Source organism: Schistocerca piceifrons, chromosome 1, assembly GCF_021461385.2.
Source record: "Schistocerca piceifrons isolate TAMUIC-IGC-003096 chromosome 1, iqSchPice1.1, whole genome shotgun sequence".
Classification (NCBI taxonomy): domain Eukaryota; kingdom Metazoa; phylum Arthropoda; class Insecta; order Orthoptera; family Acrididae; genus Schistocerca; species Schistocerca piceifrons.
The window spans coordinates 1014123411-1014144498 of NC_060138.1; the positions used below are offsets into that span (position 1 = coordinate 1014123411).

Below are 21088 nucleotides of genomic sequence, written 5' to 3' on the forward strand. Positions count from 1 at the left end.
ACAAACTGTTGCCTCATCAGGAAAGAGGGAAGGAGGGAAGGAGAGGGAAAGACGAAAGGATGTGGGTTTCAAGGGAGAGGGTAAGGAGTCATTCCAATCCCGGGAGCGGAAAGACTTACCTTAGGAGGAAAAAAGGACGGGTATATATATATATATATATACACACACACACACACACACACACACACACACAAGCAGACATATTTAAAGACAAAGAGTTTGGGCAGAGATGTCTGTCGAGGCGGAAGTGCAGAGGCAAAGATGCTGTTGAATGACAGGTGAGGTATGAGTGGCGGCAACTTGAAATTAGCAGAGATTGAGGCCTGGTGGATAACGGGAAGAGAGGATATATTGAAGAGCAAGTTCCCTTCTCCGGAGTTCGGATAGGTTGGTGTTAGTGGGAAGTATCCAGATAACCCGGACGGTGTAACACTGTGTCAAGATGTGCTGGCCGTGCACCAAGGCATGTTTAGCCACAGGGTGATCCTCTTTACCAACAAACACTGTCTGCCTGTGTCCATTCATGCGAATGAACAGTTTGTTGCTGGTCATTCCCACATAGAATGTGTCACAGTGTAGGCAGATCAGTTGGTAAATCACGTGGGTGCTTTCACACGTGGCTCTGCCTTTGATCGTGTACACCATCCAGGTTACAGGACTGGAGTAGGTGGTGGTGGGAGGGTGCATGGGACAGGTTTTACACCGGGGGTGGTTACAAGGGTAGGAGCCAGAGGGTAGGGAAGGTGGTTTGGGGATTTCATAGGGATGAACTAAGAGGTTACGAAGGTTAGGTGGACGGCGGAAAGACACTCTTGGTGGAGTGGGGAGGATTTCATGAAGGATGGATCTCATTTCAGGGCAGGATTTGAGGAAGTCGTATCCCTGCTGGAGAGCCACATTCAGAGTCTGATCCAGTCCCGGAAAGTATCCCGTCACAAGTGGGGCACTTTTGTGTTTCTTCTGTGGGAGGTTCTGGGTTTGAGAGGATGAGGAAGTGGCTCTGGTTATTTGCTTCTGTACCAGGTCGGGAGGGTAGTTGCGGGATGCGAAAGCTGTTGTCAGGTTGTTGGTGTAATGGTTCAGGGATTCTGGACTGGAGCAGATTCGTTTGCCACAAAGACCTAGGCTGTAGGGAAGGGACCGTTTGATGTGGAATGGGTGGCAGCTGTCATAATGGAGGTACTGTTGCTTGTTGGTGGGTTTGATGTGGACGGACGTGTGAAGCTGGCCATTGGACAGGTGGAGGTCAACATCAAGGAAAGTGGCATGGGATTTGGAGTAGGACCAGGTGAATCTGATGGAACCAAAGGAGTTGCGGTTGGAGCGGAAATTCTGGAGTTCTTCTTCACTGTGAGTCCAGATCATGAAGATGTCATCAATAAATCTGTACCAAACTTTGGGTTGGCAGGCCTGGGTAACCAAGAAGGCTTCCTCTAAGCGACCCATGAATAGGTTGGCGTACGAAGGGGTCATCCTGGTACCCATGGCTGTTCCCTTTAATTGTTGGTATGTCTGGCCTTCAAAAGTGAAGAAGTTGTGGGTCAGGATGAAGCTGGCTAAGGTAATGAGGAAAGAGGTTTTAGGTAGGGTGGCAGGTGATCGGCGTGAAAGGAAGTGCTCCATCGCAGTGACGCCCTGGACGTGCGGGATATTTGTGTATAAGGAAGTGGCATCAATGGTTACAAGGATGGTTTCCGGGGGTAAATCAGTCGAGGCTTCCGCCTCGACTGACATCTCCACCCAAACTCTTTGTCTTTAAATATGTCTGCTTGTGTCTGTATATGTGTGGATGGATATGTGTGTGTGTGCGAGTGTATACCCGTCCTTTTTTCCCCCTAAGTTAAGTCTTTCCACTCCCGGGATTGGAATGACTCCTTACCCTCTCCCTTAAAACCCACATCCTTTCGTCTTTCCCTCTCCTTCCCTCTTTCCTGATGAAGCAACCATTGGTTGCGAAAGCTTGATTTTGTGTGTGTGTTTGTGTTTGTTTGTGTGTCTATCGACGTGCCAGCGCTTTCGTTTGGTAAGTCACATCATCTTTGTTTTAAAGAAAGATGTGACTTACAAACGAAAGCGCGGGCAGGTCGATAGACACACGAACAAAAACATACACACAAAATTCTAGCTTTCGCATCCAACTGTTGCTTCGTCAGGAAAGAGGGAAGGTGAGGGAAAGACGAAAGCATGTGGGTTTTAAGGGAGAGGGTAAGGAGTCATTCCAATCCTGGGAGTGAAAAGACTTACCTTAGGGGGAAAAAAGGACGGGTATACACTCGCGCGCGCACACACACACATGTCAATCCACACATATACAGACACAAGCAGACATATTCAAAGGCAAAGAGTTTGGGCAAAGATCTCTGCCCAAACTCTTTGCCTTTGAATATGTCTGCTTGTGTCTGTATATGTGTGGATGGATATGTGTGTGGGCGTGCGCGGGAGTGTATACCCGTCCTTTTTTCCCCCTAAGGTAAGTCTTTCCGCTCCCAGGATTGGAATGACTCCTTACCCTCTCCCTTAAAACCCACATCCTTTCGTCTTTCCCTCTCCTTCCCTCTTTCCTGACGAAGCAACCGTTGGTTGCCAAAGCTAGAATTTTGTGTGTATGTTTGTTTTTTTTCGTGTGTCTATGGACCTGCCAGTGCTTTCGTTTGGTAAGTCACATCATCTTTGTTTTTAGATATATTTTTCCCACGTGGGATGTCCCCCCCCCCCCCCTCTCTCTCTCTCTCTCTCTCTCTCTCTCTTCCTGATTTATAATGCAAAAAAAGAGTTATTCCGAAGTTGTTCCTGTAATTAACTGTGTGAGTATATTAGCATTAATTTAAATTATTGTTAATATGCTGTATAGAAGTAGCTTGTAACGGCTGCTTTAGCTTGCTAATGTGTAACCTGACTTTTTTCCCATCCCTGTAGGTTCTCGTTCATGATGGTATTAACAGGGCAGGGCGCAACATGTGAATGTATGACAAAAGAATATATTTATGGAAATCATTCATTCATTATCAAGTATATATGTCCCTGAATGAACTGTTATTAAGCATTAAATGGAAAAGCTTTACTGTAATAATCATGAAGTTAAGGTATATTACAAGTTTCTATTACAAAGTTAAAAAATAATTTATAGTTGGTGTCTTAATATTTTTAAAATTTTGTATGTTCACAAAGTAATACATGCTCTGTGACATGTTCCATGTCCTTGCAGGTTTTCCTTCATAAAGGAAATTACGGAATGATGTGTGTGAGTGAATGAATGAATGAATGAATGAATGAATGAATGAATGTACAAACCGATCACTGCAATTATTTACCTCCTTCAAGCAGCTATGGCAGCTTTGTACTTTCGTCTAAGAAGCAATACTGCTTAACTGACTACTATAATTTTTCGAATTTCTGCCAGCTGGCATACTTTGATTCAGCACACCTATTGTTGTAATGAAAATCATGAATTTTCAGTTCTTTATAATGAAAGTGATGCTGAAAGAATATTGTAAAGTTCAAAGACAACATGAATTATATATAATTACAAAATAATGAAATACCGCACAACAGGAGTATCAGATGCCACCTGAGGCTGATTGCAGACTACGATGATAGCTGTAGGTAGGTAGCAATGCCAGAAGATTAGTAAATTGTAGGAAAAGCAGTAGAGGATCTACAATTAGTGCAGTGGTTGACAGCTGTCAATCACATTCAAAAACAAATCTGAACTTCAAAACACTACTTTTAAATGGGTAATGATAATCTTCTTAGTGATGTGATCATTCTACGAAAGACTGCCCATATCCACCAGCTGAATCTCTAATTCAAAACAGCTTTCCAATATGGAAAGGGAAACATGATGAAATACCATGGCTCTGAACACTTTTGCATTTATGTAGTAAATCGTCAGTCACTAAGTATTGTTTCTTCAATGATACACTGTGCCTGTTAATTGTTTGGGTAGTTACAACAGGGCCAGAGTGATCAATATCTAACCATCATCTTCAATGTCAGAACCACAAACATTTTCATCCGTGTTACCAGGCTTGAAAGTCTTATCTCCGATTTCAGGTATCATATGCTGCTCCACTTGCTATTAGCTTCCTCAACATCTGATGTTTGACCACTTGCTCGTGCGGCAAATTTGTCAGGGCCAGTGTATACTATTGCCCACTCATCTAGCTACTGACAGCTACTCTGCTTGTGTATAGGTTCGTTTGCTGGTAGGATGGATGATTAAAGGGACCAAACTATTACATCATCAGTCCCTTTAGTCCCTTTCTCCTCAATCAGACAGATCTATATGACCGTACATTGAAGACGGCCTACTGCGCAAAACCCAGAGTAAGAAAACATAAGGTCTACCAAATGTCAACAAAGGCTAGATAAGGGGGGGAAAAAAAGAGGATAGGGAGACATAGGAAGAAAGGCAGGCGAGGTGCCCCATTTAGGGAGCAGCCAGATGCTCCTGAAAGCAGAATGCAATGAGGGGATATATACCCCCCTCCCACGCTACTTACCACATGTAGCGCAGTCAGAAATTGCCTAGGAAAGACTAGCAACACAGACAGGGCGAGACAAGCACAGACAGATAACAGACGAACAAGTCAAAAAGACCATGCGAGAGCAGGAAGGAAGTGCAAAAGAGTAGGTAGGGTGAGGGTCTGGGATGGATCACCAAATCCAGACTGCCGCAGCCTGGTCTGGGCAGAGGAGGCAACAGTGTGTTCTGTCAACGGCTCAATGAGGTTAAGTGCCCCCCCCCCCCCCCCCTTAAAGAGTGGTGAAAGCCCCCTTCACGCATAAAATGTAAAACTAAGTTAGCCGCTGAGACCCGTCGTTTAACACCAAGGGTAGCGAGTCCGGGATATTAACAGTCCACTGCAGGTCTTCCATAAGCTGATGTGTTGATTTAGGTCAGTGCTAGTTCACTTTAGACCTGTCACATTGGTCTGGAGGTTGCAGGTTAGCTGTGAATGTCCTTCTGGTTGAATTTCCTTACTGCACTGGATTTTTCTATGCTTTCTCATCCTCCCTTTATCCTGCTTCGCAAGTGGTTACAAAAGAAATTACAGCGAGCTACTTCACCATTATGTAGACCACTACAGCTAGCAGACAAAAGCAGTGTGTAATTTTTGTAGCAAATCTAGAGGGAGTACCGGTACTTGCTAGCAGATCTTGGTTCACATTGGCACTCTTTGCAATGTGATTTGGCTCCTGGCATTTGTTATACTGTAGTAAAAGTTGGGACTTTTTTGGGGATGTTCTCACTACTGAGATGACTTGATGTTTCTGCAGCCAAGAGATTTCACATCAATCTAGAGTGTGAAAGCCACTATCCACTGTCTCTTAATCAGGGTGAAGAGGACGGCTTTATCTGGTCATCTGCTGCTCTCAAAACCACATGAGTGATATACCTTTCCAGACTGTCTTTACACTGATGATCCACAGAGACCCCTATATATGACCCTCATTGTTGTTGCTTTTAGTGATGTTGCTAACAGCTCTGGAGAGGGGACTAGATAGACAGGTAGACAGCAACAAACCTGTGAGAAGTTTGCATCCATAAATGCTTGCTGCATTTTGTGGAAAGAAGACTGCCAATGTCCGAGGAGTCAATGCCTAACTCAATGGTGGCACTATCACCCAGATCCTTGAAGAATTCTGATCAGCAGAAAAACCATTCTAATGGTTCTGGATGATTTGTTGTGGAATAATGACTACATGCAGCTGATCCTTGGTCTGGAAATAGTTTGCTAATTTGTCTTCTTCAGGAAAATCATACAAGTTATATTCACGTCCAGCAACAGTCTACTTCAAACTGTGCACACTTAAGCCCTCAATTACTCTTTCTCAACATTTCTCATATCAGACAATCGAGCAAGCCTTGCTGCAGATACAGAATATTTTAATTACAAAGCTTGCAAAGCAAGAAGTCTGCTGTATAACCATAGAGAGAAAAATTTTGCAAAAATCTCAGCTACATGGATTGTTTGTTTAATGACATTTTTTAAATCTCATTTTGCAATTCTAGTTCTGTAGGACAAACTGAAGAGTAAATCTACATGGTCATGAAACGCATCTGTACGTGAAATTAACACAAATAGGCAAAACAAAATGCAGAAAAATCCTATGAAGATGACAATCTGCAACTGTATATTATCATAATCAACAAAATACCACAGTAATTAGCTTAAATTCTTTCTCTGAACTCCCTGACACAATAGGAGTGATTCAAAAGAAAATTTTTCAGTTTACACTTGAATGTGTAAGGATTACCGCTACATTTTTTAAATTTTTGTAGAGCTAACTGAAAATGGATGCAGTAGAATACTGCATACCTTTCTGTAAAAGTGTCTAGATGATGTAATCCACATGCAGATTGGATTTCTACATAGCATTACCACAGTAAAAGCTGCCAATTCTTGGAAAAAAGCTCATATTGTTAACAAACAATATTAAAGAAAACAATCAATTACTGATAAGATTATTTAACTAGATAGATAAAAAATCTATTTACCAAGTGGCAGCAGAACACAGAAATAGAAAGCGAGACTTACTGTGTGGGATGAGAAGCAAGTCTTTCCCTCTCAACTCTTAACATAAGTCTCCCCTGACCCTCGGTTCTGGGTGACTTTCCCAAAATCTGCTCCTTTTCCTAGACCTCTCCAGTCCTTTTTCTTCACCCTTCTTCTTTCCCCTTCAACCCTTCTGCCTGAAGGAGCCACCGGCTCCGAAAGCTTGTTGCTCACAACAGTCGGCTATGTGTGTGTTCTGCTGCCGCTTGGTGAATAGATTTTTTTAACTATCCAGTTAAATAATACTAAAGAAAATATATACTGAGAGGCCAATTTCAGAATTCCCAGACTCCTCAAAGAGATTAACAAGAGTTTCGCAAACTTATACCACCTACTGCTCGAGCTGTCCATTTCTGAGCCAAAAATCTATCATAAGCAAAGCAGACTAACTTTGTGTTGGACCCCCACTTATTACAGATACAGTTCCAATGGTACATAGAGCAGCATTCAGTTTTTGAACACGATACTGAACATGGGCTTTCCATTACAATTTATCATCTATCTGAACAACGAGAAATCTGAATGATTTAGACTCACTAATCATATGCCCTTTCTATACAATCAAAATATCGTTCTTAGTTGAACTGTGTGTTAGAAACTGAATCTTACTGTGATGTAGCATCAATTTATTTCCTACAAGACATGAACTTAGGTCTCTAACTGTGGTGCATGATACAACGCCCACGTCGCACTAAACATCCTTCACTACCAACCTAGTGATATCAGCAAACAGAAGTATTTTAGAATCTTTATCCTCCCCCCCCCCGCCCCCCTCCCACACACACACACACACACACACACACACACACACACACACACACACACACACACACACACATTGTGTCTCCTAAGATTTGTCAGGGACGTTTTCTCTGGTGTTCCAGGAGGTATTTGGAATTTCATTTTTGCATTGTAAAGTGTTGGAGCCAGCCCAAACAAATAGCGCACATCATTGCAAATATCTAATGAAAGACAAGAGAAAATGCACCTGACAATTCTTGGGAGAGACACCACATATATATGCCCCAATCAGATGCCACCTGATGCCATTCTTATTGCTGTGGAGAATAACCTTTGGCTGCCTGTTCTTGAAGTATGACAGGAAGGAGCTGTGAGCAACTCCTCTTATACCATAATGATCCAACTTCTGATAGTGTTTTCAGTTGTTAAGCCTCTTCTGAATCCAAAGTATGTTTGATAGCAAATTATATAAACTGAAATCGTTAATTACCTTTATACATACAGCCTTTTCAATAACGTTTGCAAACACTGGTGATAAAGAAATAGGTCTAAAAATTGTCTACATTGTCCCTTTCTTCTTTTTTATAATTAAGTTTTACTACGGAGTATTTTCATTATTTGAAATCTGACCATTCCTAAAGGAAAAACTATACATGTGGGTAAGCATTGGGCTAACATTTACAGCACAGTTCTTTAGTCTCCTACTAGACACATTATCCAGTCCGTGAGAGTTCTTAGCCTTCAGCTATTTAATTATCGAGTCAATCTGTTCCCTTGTCAGCACCATAGAGGTGAGTTTCAGATGGAAACCTTGAAAAGCCACTTTCTAAGAGTGTTATCTCACCCCCTGTAGAAACTACATTTTTATTTAATTCATCTGCTATATTCAGAAAGTGATTGTCAAATACTGTAGCCTACATACATTTGACTTATCAGTAAAGAAAACATCTTTACTATGTATTGACTTTATATCCTCGATCTTGTGCTGGTGGCCATGTTTGGATGGTCATGAGTAACACTTTATGTAACTTATAGATACATCAAGTCAGAAGCAAAACATGTTTGTCACTCCATAGTCATCAACACTGAGGAAGCCTTATCAACAATGTGAAATGCAAGTGGTAAAAAGCTTTCTTGATTTGCAGAACAATTACAATGGGGCAAATGGAACAATTAATTTGTTTCATGTGTAATTGTAAGTGGTTAACAGAGGATCAATTTGAAAATAAGTGAAAAGATATTTAATGCTCAAGCGGACACTTTTATATACAATATGTGGCAATCATAAATAACACCATCTTTTACTGTTCCATTGACATTTAACAGTTCCGAACCCGTATGTATTCCTTCATTAACACAGTAATTAGTTCTGTTGTCATATGTCCAAGTGAGCAGCAGTAATACAAAATAGACAGCACGCTAACTGAAGAAAATTTATGATCCATACAAGAAAATGATGGCAATTCCGAGCTAGCAGCACACACTCACAATGAGGCAGTTATCTATGGGATAGTTAGTAATCAAACAAACGGTTGGCAAGAAACTGATGCAGCTGTGTTGTTTAACACTTTGAGTGTGTCATTATCATGGGGTAACACTTGTATGCAGCAACAGATTGATAATGAAAAGTTTATTTTATTACTGGCTAATTAGACAGTGATTTGGTTCATGTAATGTATGTTTATTATTTAGTTAAACTAAGATTGAACATTCTGTGATTTTGCAACCATACATGTTCACCTTGGTAACAAAGACAGCTATTATTTACATGTGTACAAAGTGTGCTGCAGTCCCACTCTATAGAGTTAAGAGCTGCATCTGATTTAATGTAATAAGAAGGTACAGACTGATTCTTATGTACAGATATTTTACAGTAAAGGCTGATCCTTGCATAACCCTGAAGTTATATAGTGAAGCCACGGCAAACCTCAGTTTTATATTCTAAGAGGGAATCTTAACTGCACACCTTCAGGAAAGTAAGAAAGAACATTAAGGCTTAATATTCCATACACAATGAGTTCATTAGAGATGGAGCACACACTCAGATTATGAAGGATATGTAAGGAAAAAGGCTATGTCCTTTTCAAAGGAACCACTCTGATATTAGTCTTAAATGATTAAAAGAAGCCACAGAAAATCTAAATCTGGATGGCTGAACAGGACTTGGATCTGTCAGCCTTCTAAACTCAAGTATAGTTTTTTACTAATGCACCACTGTGCTTGGTCACATATTCATATTCACACACATTATCCCACTGCGCCATTTCATTTAGTCATTAATTGATGGCACTGTGATGACAAGTATAGAAGTTTCAGATTCAAGTAAAAGAAGAAACTATTTTATGAAATGAGGACACGTGGCATTTTTGGTTGTAAAACAAGGCTCATATGAGAGTAACAAATTCAGGAGACCCTACGACATTTTTATAGCAATGTTTTGTGCATCAGCACTGAATTTGACAGTGTCTCTTTCTCAAATTCAGTATTCAATTCGTAAAATGAAAAAGAATATATACAGCGTGGGTGTCATTAATTCATTCACACAATGTGTTCAGCAGATTCCATCACGAGAGATATATTTCACAGATTAATAGGTACACTTATTAGTCACTGACACGTTCCTCCTGCTGATTCGCAAATTACTGACAAATCAGGGAATGGTAAACTATTTCCATTATGTTCTTCTAAGAATGATTTGATATCACTTTGCATCCGAAGTACTTATTGAGTATGAAACTTCCCATTCATATACTATGTATTACTTTTGTGGAGTGAAAGTATATTTTAAATTTTATATCTGATTGTACAGATCGATCTAATGGAGGCCTCTGGTCTTTGTTAATGGACATCAGTATTAGCTCCAATACAGATTATTGGTATTAGTGATGTTCACATTGCCAGTGCTCCTGGCAATGTAATATGTGCTACAGCACAGAATAGTAAAGAGTAGAAATTAGAAAAAAAGGTTATTAAAACTCTCTCACATTGCATCAGGCAAATTCAAATCATGACAGAGGCACAAGCAGGAAGCGAGCCATTATGTCACAAAATGATCAGGTTGATGACACTGTCTTCCAAGTAAGGAATAAGAATTCAGCAGAAAAGAAGATGGAAAACCAAAGGAAGTGACAAGCATGTTCATCAGCTCGTAAGGCATGTTGCAAGAAACTATTTCATAAGAGCACACAGGGGGAGACAGACAGCTGCTACCAGCCTGTAAGGGAATGTGGCGGAATAAAGAGGACACATTCGGTCATTAAAAATTGAGCTTTGCATTACAGCCTCATGCTAGCTCCCTTTAAACACTCCCGCCCTTGTCCTTTATTGATCGTTGGGACTGATGATATTCACAGTAATAGCACTTTAATCCACGATTACAAAACTGTAATGAATCTACATCCTACATGCTCCAGCACAGCCTATGAACTAGCCGAAAATGTACAAAAGATGATGGCCTTCACTGGATGAACTTCATGCTGTTCCCAACCTAACATCTATTGATATAGAAACTGACTGTCTTCCAACAACGCCAATTGCAGAGTGTTGCCAACACCAGCCTTCAATGCTGAAGCCAGCAACAGGGCCTCTTGTCGTCCACATTTATGTTCAACACTCAGGCGCCCTCGTGTGCTGAAACCTACCCAGGGAGGAGATCAACCAACCACAGGACAACTAACACCAGGCAAATCGCAGATGGGTCATAGTAAAATATGGAGTGAGACCAAGAACACACTGCAGCCGGTCCAAGAACTGCTTAGAGCTAAGCAGTCGCCATGCTGCCGGAGTTGGTGACATCATTTCCTGGGCATTCAAGTGCTGAGCTGACTCAATGGAAGTCAGCTAGAATCTAACACACAGCTGAATTAGCTGTTGCCTCCTGTAAGACATTCCTTACATCAGTGGTAATAGTGCTGCCAATTAACAGATCAATGAAGCGAAATGTCGATTTTTAATTACATTTTTAAAGTTTTCCTTTGATTCTCCCTCATAATAGTTCAAATACGGTCTTTATTTTATATTCAGAAACTAAATATTTTTCTTATCTAGTTAGTAGTTAAGACATACAATCCAGTAACTTTTGGGGTAATACATTTATTCAATATTTCATTTTCCCTTTGACAGCAGATGCATTATTTACAAGGATGACAGCACAGCACAGCTTTTGTGTACACATCCACAGCCTGAACTGTTACATGTTAATGTGGATTTTGCTCATGAAAACTGTCCAGTTTCAGTTAGCCACCATTTTCTCTTAAAAATGTTATTAACAGCATATGGAGTTTATTCCCCAAAAACAAAACCGTTATGCATATTTATGAAGAAGAAACACTTTTGCTTTCTCTCTCTACACACAGCTATACTGTCTACCAAATAGCCTAGAACACTATTATATGTTTCTGCTTTTCCTCATACTTACGTATTACACTGTCTTCATATTTGGGAGGATGGCGTTACTCTATCTGACCACCCTGATTTGGTTTATCTGAGGTTTTTATATATAACACTAAGACAAATGCCAGGACGAGTCCTTAGTCAATGCCACAGACAACCACTTATCCTATCCTCAAAGCAAGTTATGTATGCTGGGTGTCGAATATTTCGCCCTAATGATTTGGACTGTGTTATCTTGACAAATCCCATATCATTGCGCAATAATCAGCAGATGAATAAAGATAGACAGTCAGATACCAACAATGTGGAAAAAGACAGATTGCTACTTACCATAAAGAAGACACATCAAGTTGCAGACAGGTGTAATTAAAAGACACTCACATATACCTTTTGGTCACAGCCTTCATCAGGGAAAAAAAAAAAAACCGCACACACACACACACACACACACACACACACACACACACACAGGCGCGCGCGCCTGCCAACTCCAGCATCTTGGCTCAATATGCTAGAGTTGGCATCCATGAGGTGTGCTTGCTGTCTGTGTGTGTGTTTTACTTAGGCTGTGGCTGATAGCTGCACGTGAGTATCTTAATTGTGCCTGTCTGCCACTTGACGTGTCTTCATTACTGTAAGCAGCAATCTGTCTTTTCCCTATATTCCTACCTGGAGTTTCCATTGTTAGACAGACAGACAGACAAAGTAAATGCAGGATTTTCCACTGTTGTACTTGAACAGGGGAATGATTGCTATACATTGAATCCCCATCAGCAGCATTTAAAATTATTCAATAATCCATGTCATCAAATCAAGATCTTTTACTCAATAGCAATTTTATCCCTACATTCAAAGAAACTACAGCACTCATGCCACAATGATAGACTGAAATGTGCACAAATAAAAAAAAGGAAATGAAATTCCTATTCCCCACCATTTATCTTCCATTTTGGCTTAGTGCAGCCTAGCTTTCCACAATACAACTTTTTATTTGAGTTAAATAGTAACAGTGCTAAGTAACTGGTTATTTTTCTAGCAAATTTGTAATTTAAATTATTCTTGGATGATTTGCCATGCTGAGGATTAGTTTGGTATAAATGTTGTCATACACAAGCAAGTATTGCTATTTCTTTATGGACGATTATCAAAATGTTATTCTGTATGCAGATGAAGATAGTTTTAGATTGTTGCAAGAAATACTTTAAATTACATCCAAATTTAAGACCTCAATATTTTACAGGCAATGCCACTAGACACCACAGTAGTAATGTCTCAGAAAAGAATCTGCCTTCTTAAATTAGAAAAATTACAATAGCACAATGACACTTCTCACATGCCATGCCCCCCACCACTGCTGTCAATTCTGCATAAGTATTGACAATTACATAGATTAAGAAAGTGAAGTTCAGCAGAAGAATAAAGGGAAATACTGAATCTACCAATACCATCCATCCATGTAGACATAAACTACTCTTTGAAATTCGATGTGCATAAAATATATTCCACAACGGGAGTTCTAGTAATTGTCATAGTATCACATTTGTTGACTTTTACAACTCTTAACTGTCACAATCAACCTGTCTAGACCTTGGTCAACAGTACAGATCTAACTGTCACCACAACCAACATTCCAAACAATAATCTACTTCGAACAGCAGTTATTCCTCAAGCACCATGTGCTCCCTGTGTTGCATGTTTTGAAGAGACACCCAGAACCTTGCCAAGTATGTTGTGATCATATCTCTGTGGAAGCCCCATGTGGAAGACCTGCCCAATCCACCCACTCAGCACTTCCTATTCCAAACTTCCTGGCAGATTAAAACTGTGTGATGGACCGAGACTCGAACTCTGGACCTTTGCCTTTCATGGGCAAGTCTTGGTAGAGCACTTGCCCGTGAAAGGCAAAGGTCCCAAGTTCAAGTCTCGGTCTGGCACACAGTTTTAATCTGCCAGGAAGTTTCATATCAGGGCACACTCCGCTGCAGAGTGAAAATCTCATTCTACTTCCTATTCCAGTCCTGCCCCAGGCTCATCCTACCTCATCAAAAACAGGTCATCAGTGAAAGGGGTCATGTCATTTACCAGCTCTGCTACAATAATTGCACAGTTTTTTTATACTGGTATGACCACCAACCAACAGTCCACCAGGATGAACAACCACCACCAAACTGCGGCCAAGAGCAAAGTAGATCACCCTGTGGCACAACATGAAGCTGAACAGAACACGCTCGATTTAAATGGTTGCTTCAAAACCTGGGCCACCTGGATCCTCCCCTCCACCATCAGCTTTTCTGAACTGTGCAGATGGGAGTTACCCTTACAACATACTGTATACTCCACTCCTGAAATTATACCAGACTAAACATACAGTAACCCACGGTCCCCACATCCTCCACGCAACAGTTTCTGCCCCCTCTGTCGTATTACCACTACCCTATTCTCACCCCTTCATGCTCACTGTGTTCCATCCTCTGCCAATACACCCATCCATTCTTTCCCTTGCCTGCTCTTCTCCTTTTCCACTGCTCCCTCCTCCTCTCTCTCCCACACAGACTCCTGCCACTGTGCCTGGTAGCACACACGTACGTGTGTGTGTGTGTGTGTGTGTGTGTGTGTGTGTGTGTGTGTGTGTTTTACCTTTCGTGAAGACGGTTTTGCCCAAAAGCTAAATGTGTAACAGTCTTTTCGTTGTGCCTGTCTGCAACTCAATGTGTCATCTTTATGGTGAGTAGCTATCTATTCTTTACCTTATATTATTTATATTTCAATCTGAAGTTTCCATTGTTTGAAGGAAAATAAATATTAGCTGACATCTTGTCAGTCAACCAATAAGAACAAAGTATAGCAGTATCACAGAATACCTTTCCAATGGCTGCTGTAGTTCACTTGCAACAGCTTCCAAAAGCTGGTGCCCAATGTCTGTCAATCGGATTTTAACAGAATGGATTTTTCTATTTTTTGAAACACGTACTTTCAATGTGGCTATACCACTTTCTTGAAATTGAGTTCTCTCTTGTAATTTCTGCAATGCATGGGATTGTAGTTCTTTTATCACACTTAAGCAAGTATTTTGATCCAAACCAGTGGATTTGCTGTACTTCTCAGCCAGTCTCTGCAACAAAACAAAAATCTAAATAAAAAAAACATCTACAGACTATGTACCTTTATTTTTAATTACCTCTTTTCTTTTTTTATAATGTGAAACATCAACCAGGTATGTCCATAAAGATATTAAGTCAGTTTAACTAACACCAAGAAACATGAGAGTATTCCTTTACACATCATGCTATGTAAATCACATCATATGAGGATGAGCCTTTAGGGATGTGAAATATGTCGGGATCTACATTTCCAAAAGACAAACAAACTACAGAAATTTCTCCTGTATTATGTATTAACAATAAAGTTAAGATTAGGGGACTGACCAGGTCTTACATGCAAGTCACACCATGAGGAACTTACGTTGGATGGTTAGCCAGCCTAATCAAAATGGTTTGGTGTGGGGCTTAATGCCCTTCATTATGATGATGACATATGTTTCAGGCCACTCAATGCCATAGTTATCAGTGGCCTTGCAGAATACGAGCTAAAAAACTGAGACGAATGATGTCTTTTCTCTTATACAATATCCTAAAGGCACACAAAGACTTTTAAAGACTGTCTGGCTATGACAACACAGACAGTGACTACTTATCAATATATTCAAAAGGTTAATAAAACTCGCATATTACAGTGTGCATGCCTATGTGCACATTCTCACCCTTTCCTCAAACTTTAACAATTTAGTCATAAAAATAAAATACTAACAGTGGTTAGCCTGTCAAAAATTGAACATAGATCAAGCTAGAAAACACGAAAAGGTTGTGATGAACTGTGAAAAAAGAAGCAAAATAGAAACAGTGAATGACCTAAGTTCAAAATGCTTTACATCGAGCGTGATTGGACAGCTGGTGTTTAACTCTGACAGGAGAGATTCATGTTCGAATCTTCCTTGTGATTTTCTCACTATTCATCACATTTACTTGCGACAGTAACATATTCTTGCCACATGACTCATATTCTATAACCATTGTATGGTGTGACAATTGCCACACCTGATTTTAAAATAGAAATGGACACACTGTCAAAATTTTAAAACTATGATGCAGAAACAATTGTGTTAAGCATTTAGGGAATCACAACCTTTGTCTCACTACTAACCAGGGACAATATTAACTCCAGTCCTGTGTTAAGACACTCAGATCCACCACACTGCAAGTTGCTCCTTTACTCTAATCCCAAACTACACTGGTGTTGTTCTACATCTTACATACATATTCTGTTGATTGCCGGACAAGAAGATTAAAGTTTCAAGACTGTGGGATTGACCAGAACTTATGTGCATATCACACTATGAGGAACTTTCTTCATATGGTTAGATGTGGTTCCCCAGCCTCAGCATACAAGTTGGCTGTAAGGCTGATCTTGAAGGCTCCCATCACCAGTCTAATGTCCTTACAGTGAATACAGACCATGGTCTTTAAATAGGGTGTTTGGGCAGAAACATAGACAACACAGCCCTAATCCAGCTATGGTTGAACAAAGGCCTTGTAAAATAACATGTAAGTTATCTCCCTCCCCCTTTCCCAGTATCTGCTGCTAAGGCACTTCAAGGTGTTTAGAGCCTTTAGAGATCCTGCATCACGATGTGGCAACCAAGGGAGCACCTCAACAAAGATGAGGCCCAGGAACTTTTATGATCCCTTGAAATTAAGAATGGTGTCCTGTAGTTACAGTTTGGGTTGGTTACACATGACAGAATAACTGAAATTCATGCACATGCATTCACCTGAGAAAAAATTGAGGCTTGTGATTTTAGACTATAATTCTAGCCTTTTTTTGTGTTTGTTGCAATCGTCAAGCATAGGGCCCAAGAGTAGAAGGTGAAAAAAAGACAGCTTTCACAAAAGGAGAGCATCTGGGAGGGCTTCTGACTGTGAACCCTGTACTGCTAATAACTACTGCCATAGGAGCAAAATTCACCAAACTCCCATAAAGAAACAATTCTCTTGGGTATGTCAGTCTGGTAGTGCACTGCCAACTTTTGAAGCTAAAATACTGCACTATGATGGAAAGACAACCCCAGAAGCCTGATTCATACACAGTAGTCATATAATGACATACCTCTTGCACTACTGCTTCCAGAAGTAATACTGTCCACTGTGGTTCCAATGTCCTCATCCTCATAGAAATGCTAAGTGCTACAATGTGATAACTACTTAGGCTGGTTGAACGTTCCTGGGCTTGAAGAAGAGCATCATGATTGCTTTCCTCCAAGAAATCTAGCCATGCCCTCTTAGCTAATTTCCATCTGCATTGGAATGGAGGATCTCAAATGGCATGACAATTTGTTTTAAGTACTTCGCATTATCTGGCCTATAGCTTTTGGTGCAATTATTAAAATAGCACTGTCCTATGTGGTACTGTGTTGCATGAATTGCCTTTCCCAGAGATCTTTATTCACCTACATACCTTAGCTGATGGTGTTAACAGATTGTAAAAATTCCCTCTAACTATTTTTTGCTATTGACATAGAAAGTCTGTGAAGTGCTTGGCACAGGGTTAATGCACCAACATTTACGCAAGCAATGTGAAATGCTGCAAGATAGTTAGCAAATGAATTATCAGTATGATGGAACTTTCACAGAGGTGTCCCCCCCCCCCTCCAAAACGGCACTCCTTGCTCTACCATGGGACGAGCTATCTGACAGGATTAACACAAGATTTAAGATAGAGATTTCAGCAGCCCTGGTAGTGACATTCTGTCACATCCTGAATGATGAACTGATGCTTACATATAGATAAGTTGTTGTAGAGCGTCAGCTAATTTTCTTTTACATCAGTTTTGGTGGTTTGGTGACATGTATTGATGTAACTGTCATGTGGGGAATAAGTCACTACAGTGCAAGTAATCCACCACTTCCCAGAAGACAGCATCCATTAGCAGTGTGAAGTCAATGGCTGTGGACGATTCACTTGCAATGCTGAAATGTGCTGTTTTCTCCGTACAGAGGAGACAGACTGCAACTGATATGAGAAATCTCTCCACTACTCAATTCTGGGACAAGTGTAGTAGAGCCCCACTACAAGTGAAAACATCTTTGAGGAGGCAAAATGTATTCACAGATATGAAGTAGAACTACTTCAGGTTACACAAAACCTACATATTCATCGAATAAATAAGAACTTCTGGACAAATTTCACAGGTATCAAGAGGTTACATGCATGCCACAGGACATGCATTTCTAGAACACCTATAAGATTAAATCAGACAACAGAAAGTCCAGGCTGGAATATCAATAATATTAGATAAGGTCAGATTACTACTCACTAGAAAGATGACATGTTGAGTTGCGTACAGGTGCAATGAAAAAAAATGTTACACACTGAGCTTTAGGCCAAAGGCTCTAATTGTATTTGACATTAGAACAGAAGAAGAGTTAAAATGGGTGACACTGTTATAACAAAGAAAATAATGCAGGCACTTTTCAGACAAGAAAGGACTTGATATAAGCTACGTGGGAAAGTTTGGAAGAAGTGGGAAACTGCACACTAAAGAAAAATTCTTTAGTACATGAACGGTAGCAAATAATCAGAAAGGTACACCTCTGCAGTTGAATGACAGCATATCAGAATCAAATTCATCTTAGTTGGATGTTAATGGAAGGCTGAGTAAAAAGAATTAAATAGTTTTTAACAACTGTTTTTTCTGCTGAGATTTGTTTATTATTATACTTAGTTTTTGTAAGTGCTAACTTTCCTTTCTAAGCTAATGCTTAACAGTTATTGCTATAGATTTCTGTACTTTATCCAATAAAGCAAACTTTTGGGAGACTGGCACAATCTCTCCTTTGAGTACACATTCAGCCACGTATGGAGCCTCAGTAACATTATCCCAGAACAGAAAAGTTATGTATTAACAAAGCACTCACAATGTGGGCAAAAGTTACCCGAATTACAGTGGAAATTTTTTCATAAATTTCTTTCAATCTCAAAACATTTTGTTTGAAAATATGGCATGTCATTTCAACGTGTTTGGAAAAATACAAATTAATGCCAATTTTATTCACATTTAACTTAAATGAGCAGTACAGAACCGAAACACACAAGAATCCTGGGAAACTGACTAAACTCATTGCGTTGTAGAGCTTATAGAATTAAATCCATATCCAAAATTAAAACTTATGTCGGTAATTAATTTTACACCTCTAACCGTACTAAATTAATACTAACTTCAAGAAGACACCAAAATTCTACCTAAAGCACGTACAGAGACTTTAAACAGTGTCTTCTCAAAGAATACATGACGCAGCCAAATATTACTAGTATTTGGACGTTACGACATAGTTATATAAACTTAACATTTGAAATTAAGGATGTCTTTCCCTCGTCGCCCTTTTTCTTCTTTATCCTGGACAACCGCTGAAAACAACGCAAAACTACAAGGATAAGAAATAGTATACAATAACAAAATTTTACCTGCACTTCAGCTTCAACACATCCCTGGTCTTCCCTATAAAATGGAGTTAACCATAATTTTATCTTGTCCTCATTCAGTTTTTCTCTAATTTGTAACACAATGCCTTCTTTCCGCAATTCAGAATCCATTGTCAATTTACTGTCAAACTCTGTCATCGAACCAAACAACACGCGGAGCAAAGATGCATGTCACCACACACAAAGTTTCTCCCAATAATACCGACGCGTCAGGTATGCACATCAACATATTAAATTAAAATGGTACGAAATTAGAAAGGTTTAAAAATATTTAGATAACAAACTGTTTGGCTTCCAAGCTCCGTCAGGAAACGAATCAGAGCGCAAACAAGGCAGCCAGTTTGAAATAAAATAAGCACACAGAATATAGGAATGAAAAATTTGTTTAAAAAATCTGCCTTCTATTCTGTACATAGAATTCTTGATGCAAAGAAAACCGAAGAGTAAAAAGTGTTCATCAAGTCTATTTTCATTCTCTTTTCAAATATGGAATCACACTGCGTAAACTCAAACCATGGCCTTCTCTAAAAAAAAGCTATAGAGCCATAAATTGGCTATGCTAGAGCCGTCAATACGATAACATACGTTGCACAACTGTCAAAGGGACACGCGGACTTTCAGATCCGACGTTTCGTTGCACGTCAGAACAAAGCTTCTGAATATTTATCAGGTATTCAGCTGGATGGCATAGTTCAAAAGGGGTGATACAGTATTTCGGCAAGCCTACTCCTTGCAGTGTGATCAGGAGTTTTTCTTTCAAGAAAATGATTTAAAAGTCCGCATTATGCAGCGTTATAACAGGGTTGGAATCGTAAAATTTTTTTGGGTACTTAAAGTCGCCATTCATCTTCTAACTTACTGAAAATACTCCATACCCCCAGGTCTTGCCACCCCCCCCCCCCCCCCCCCCCCCCTATAGAACATACTATGGGCCCTCTTGAGTGAAACGCTCATACAGAATAACTTAATTATAAATCTAGAAAAGACACCATTCTTGATGCTCACAACTACAAAATAGGAAGATAACATAGATATATTCACAGACGAAACTAGAGTCGAAGAAGTTACCTCTAAAAAGTTTTTTGTGAATTACAGCTCCAATGGAGACAACAAGTAGACAATTATTCGTCAGTGCCTCAATAGAGGGCATTACACATCTCCGACAACATTTTCTTCCTGCTGAACTATGTAAGCATTGGCTTCCGTCCATGTTAGAATCCTGAATGTTCTACATCAAACAATATTGTTTGCTATGTGACAGTATGGGCTAATTTCACCTGTTATATTACACCCATCATTAACACCCGTCATTCACCTGTTATTATATGGTATGTAACTGTGTAGAGCTTATGTTTGCACTTATAATTCGTTGTTAACTATGTTCTACTTGTTCCTGGTTTACCTGTTTTCACCCTTAAATCAAGCGATTCATACATGAATTCGTAGGCAGAAAAAAAAAAGAAAACGTCCACAGACCATTTTATGACGAAGCCACCTCCTGTTTTATATGAAACAAATACAAATGTTTAATCATTTACTCACATAGTATTGAAGACAAATGGAAAAATAATGGAGCACACAGACAATACAACTCAATGAGTGCAGTACACACAAAGAGTCGTCATCAGGCACACAATGTGATCTAACCAGGCTTTGTGACATTTCACGTCAAATGATATTAAGTTTTGACTTGTGATACGGCACAATTATTTCCATTTGATAATAGCCACATGGTTGAAATTGCAATATTGGGTTTTACAAATAAATACTTTTACAATCAAAAGACGATCACCATGCCATTTACAAAATTTTGACTGTGAACTCCAGCTAAGAAAATTAGTCCTTATTTTTTACTGAGA

General features: G+C 39.8%; 1 protein-coding gene across 1 annotated transcript in view; it reads right to left on the reverse strand.

The window, feature by feature from the left end:
• LOC124795546 (NEDD8 ultimate buster 1-like) overlaps window positions 1-19554 on the reverse strand; it is a 135434-nt gene extending 115880 nt beyond the window's left edge. Inside the window, exons 1-2 of the mRNA XM_047259622.1 lie at window positions 19212-19554; window positions 14555-14805 (exon numbers count right to left, since the gene is read on the reverse strand). Of these exons, the coding sequence (XP_047115578.1) occupies window positions 14555-14805; window positions 19212-19367 (407 nt within the window). The 5' untranslated portion in view covers window positions 19368-19554. The remainder of the gene's footprint in view (window positions 1-14554; window positions 14806-19211) is intronic.
• Between the last annotated feature and the right edge of the window lie 1534 nt (window positions 19555-21088).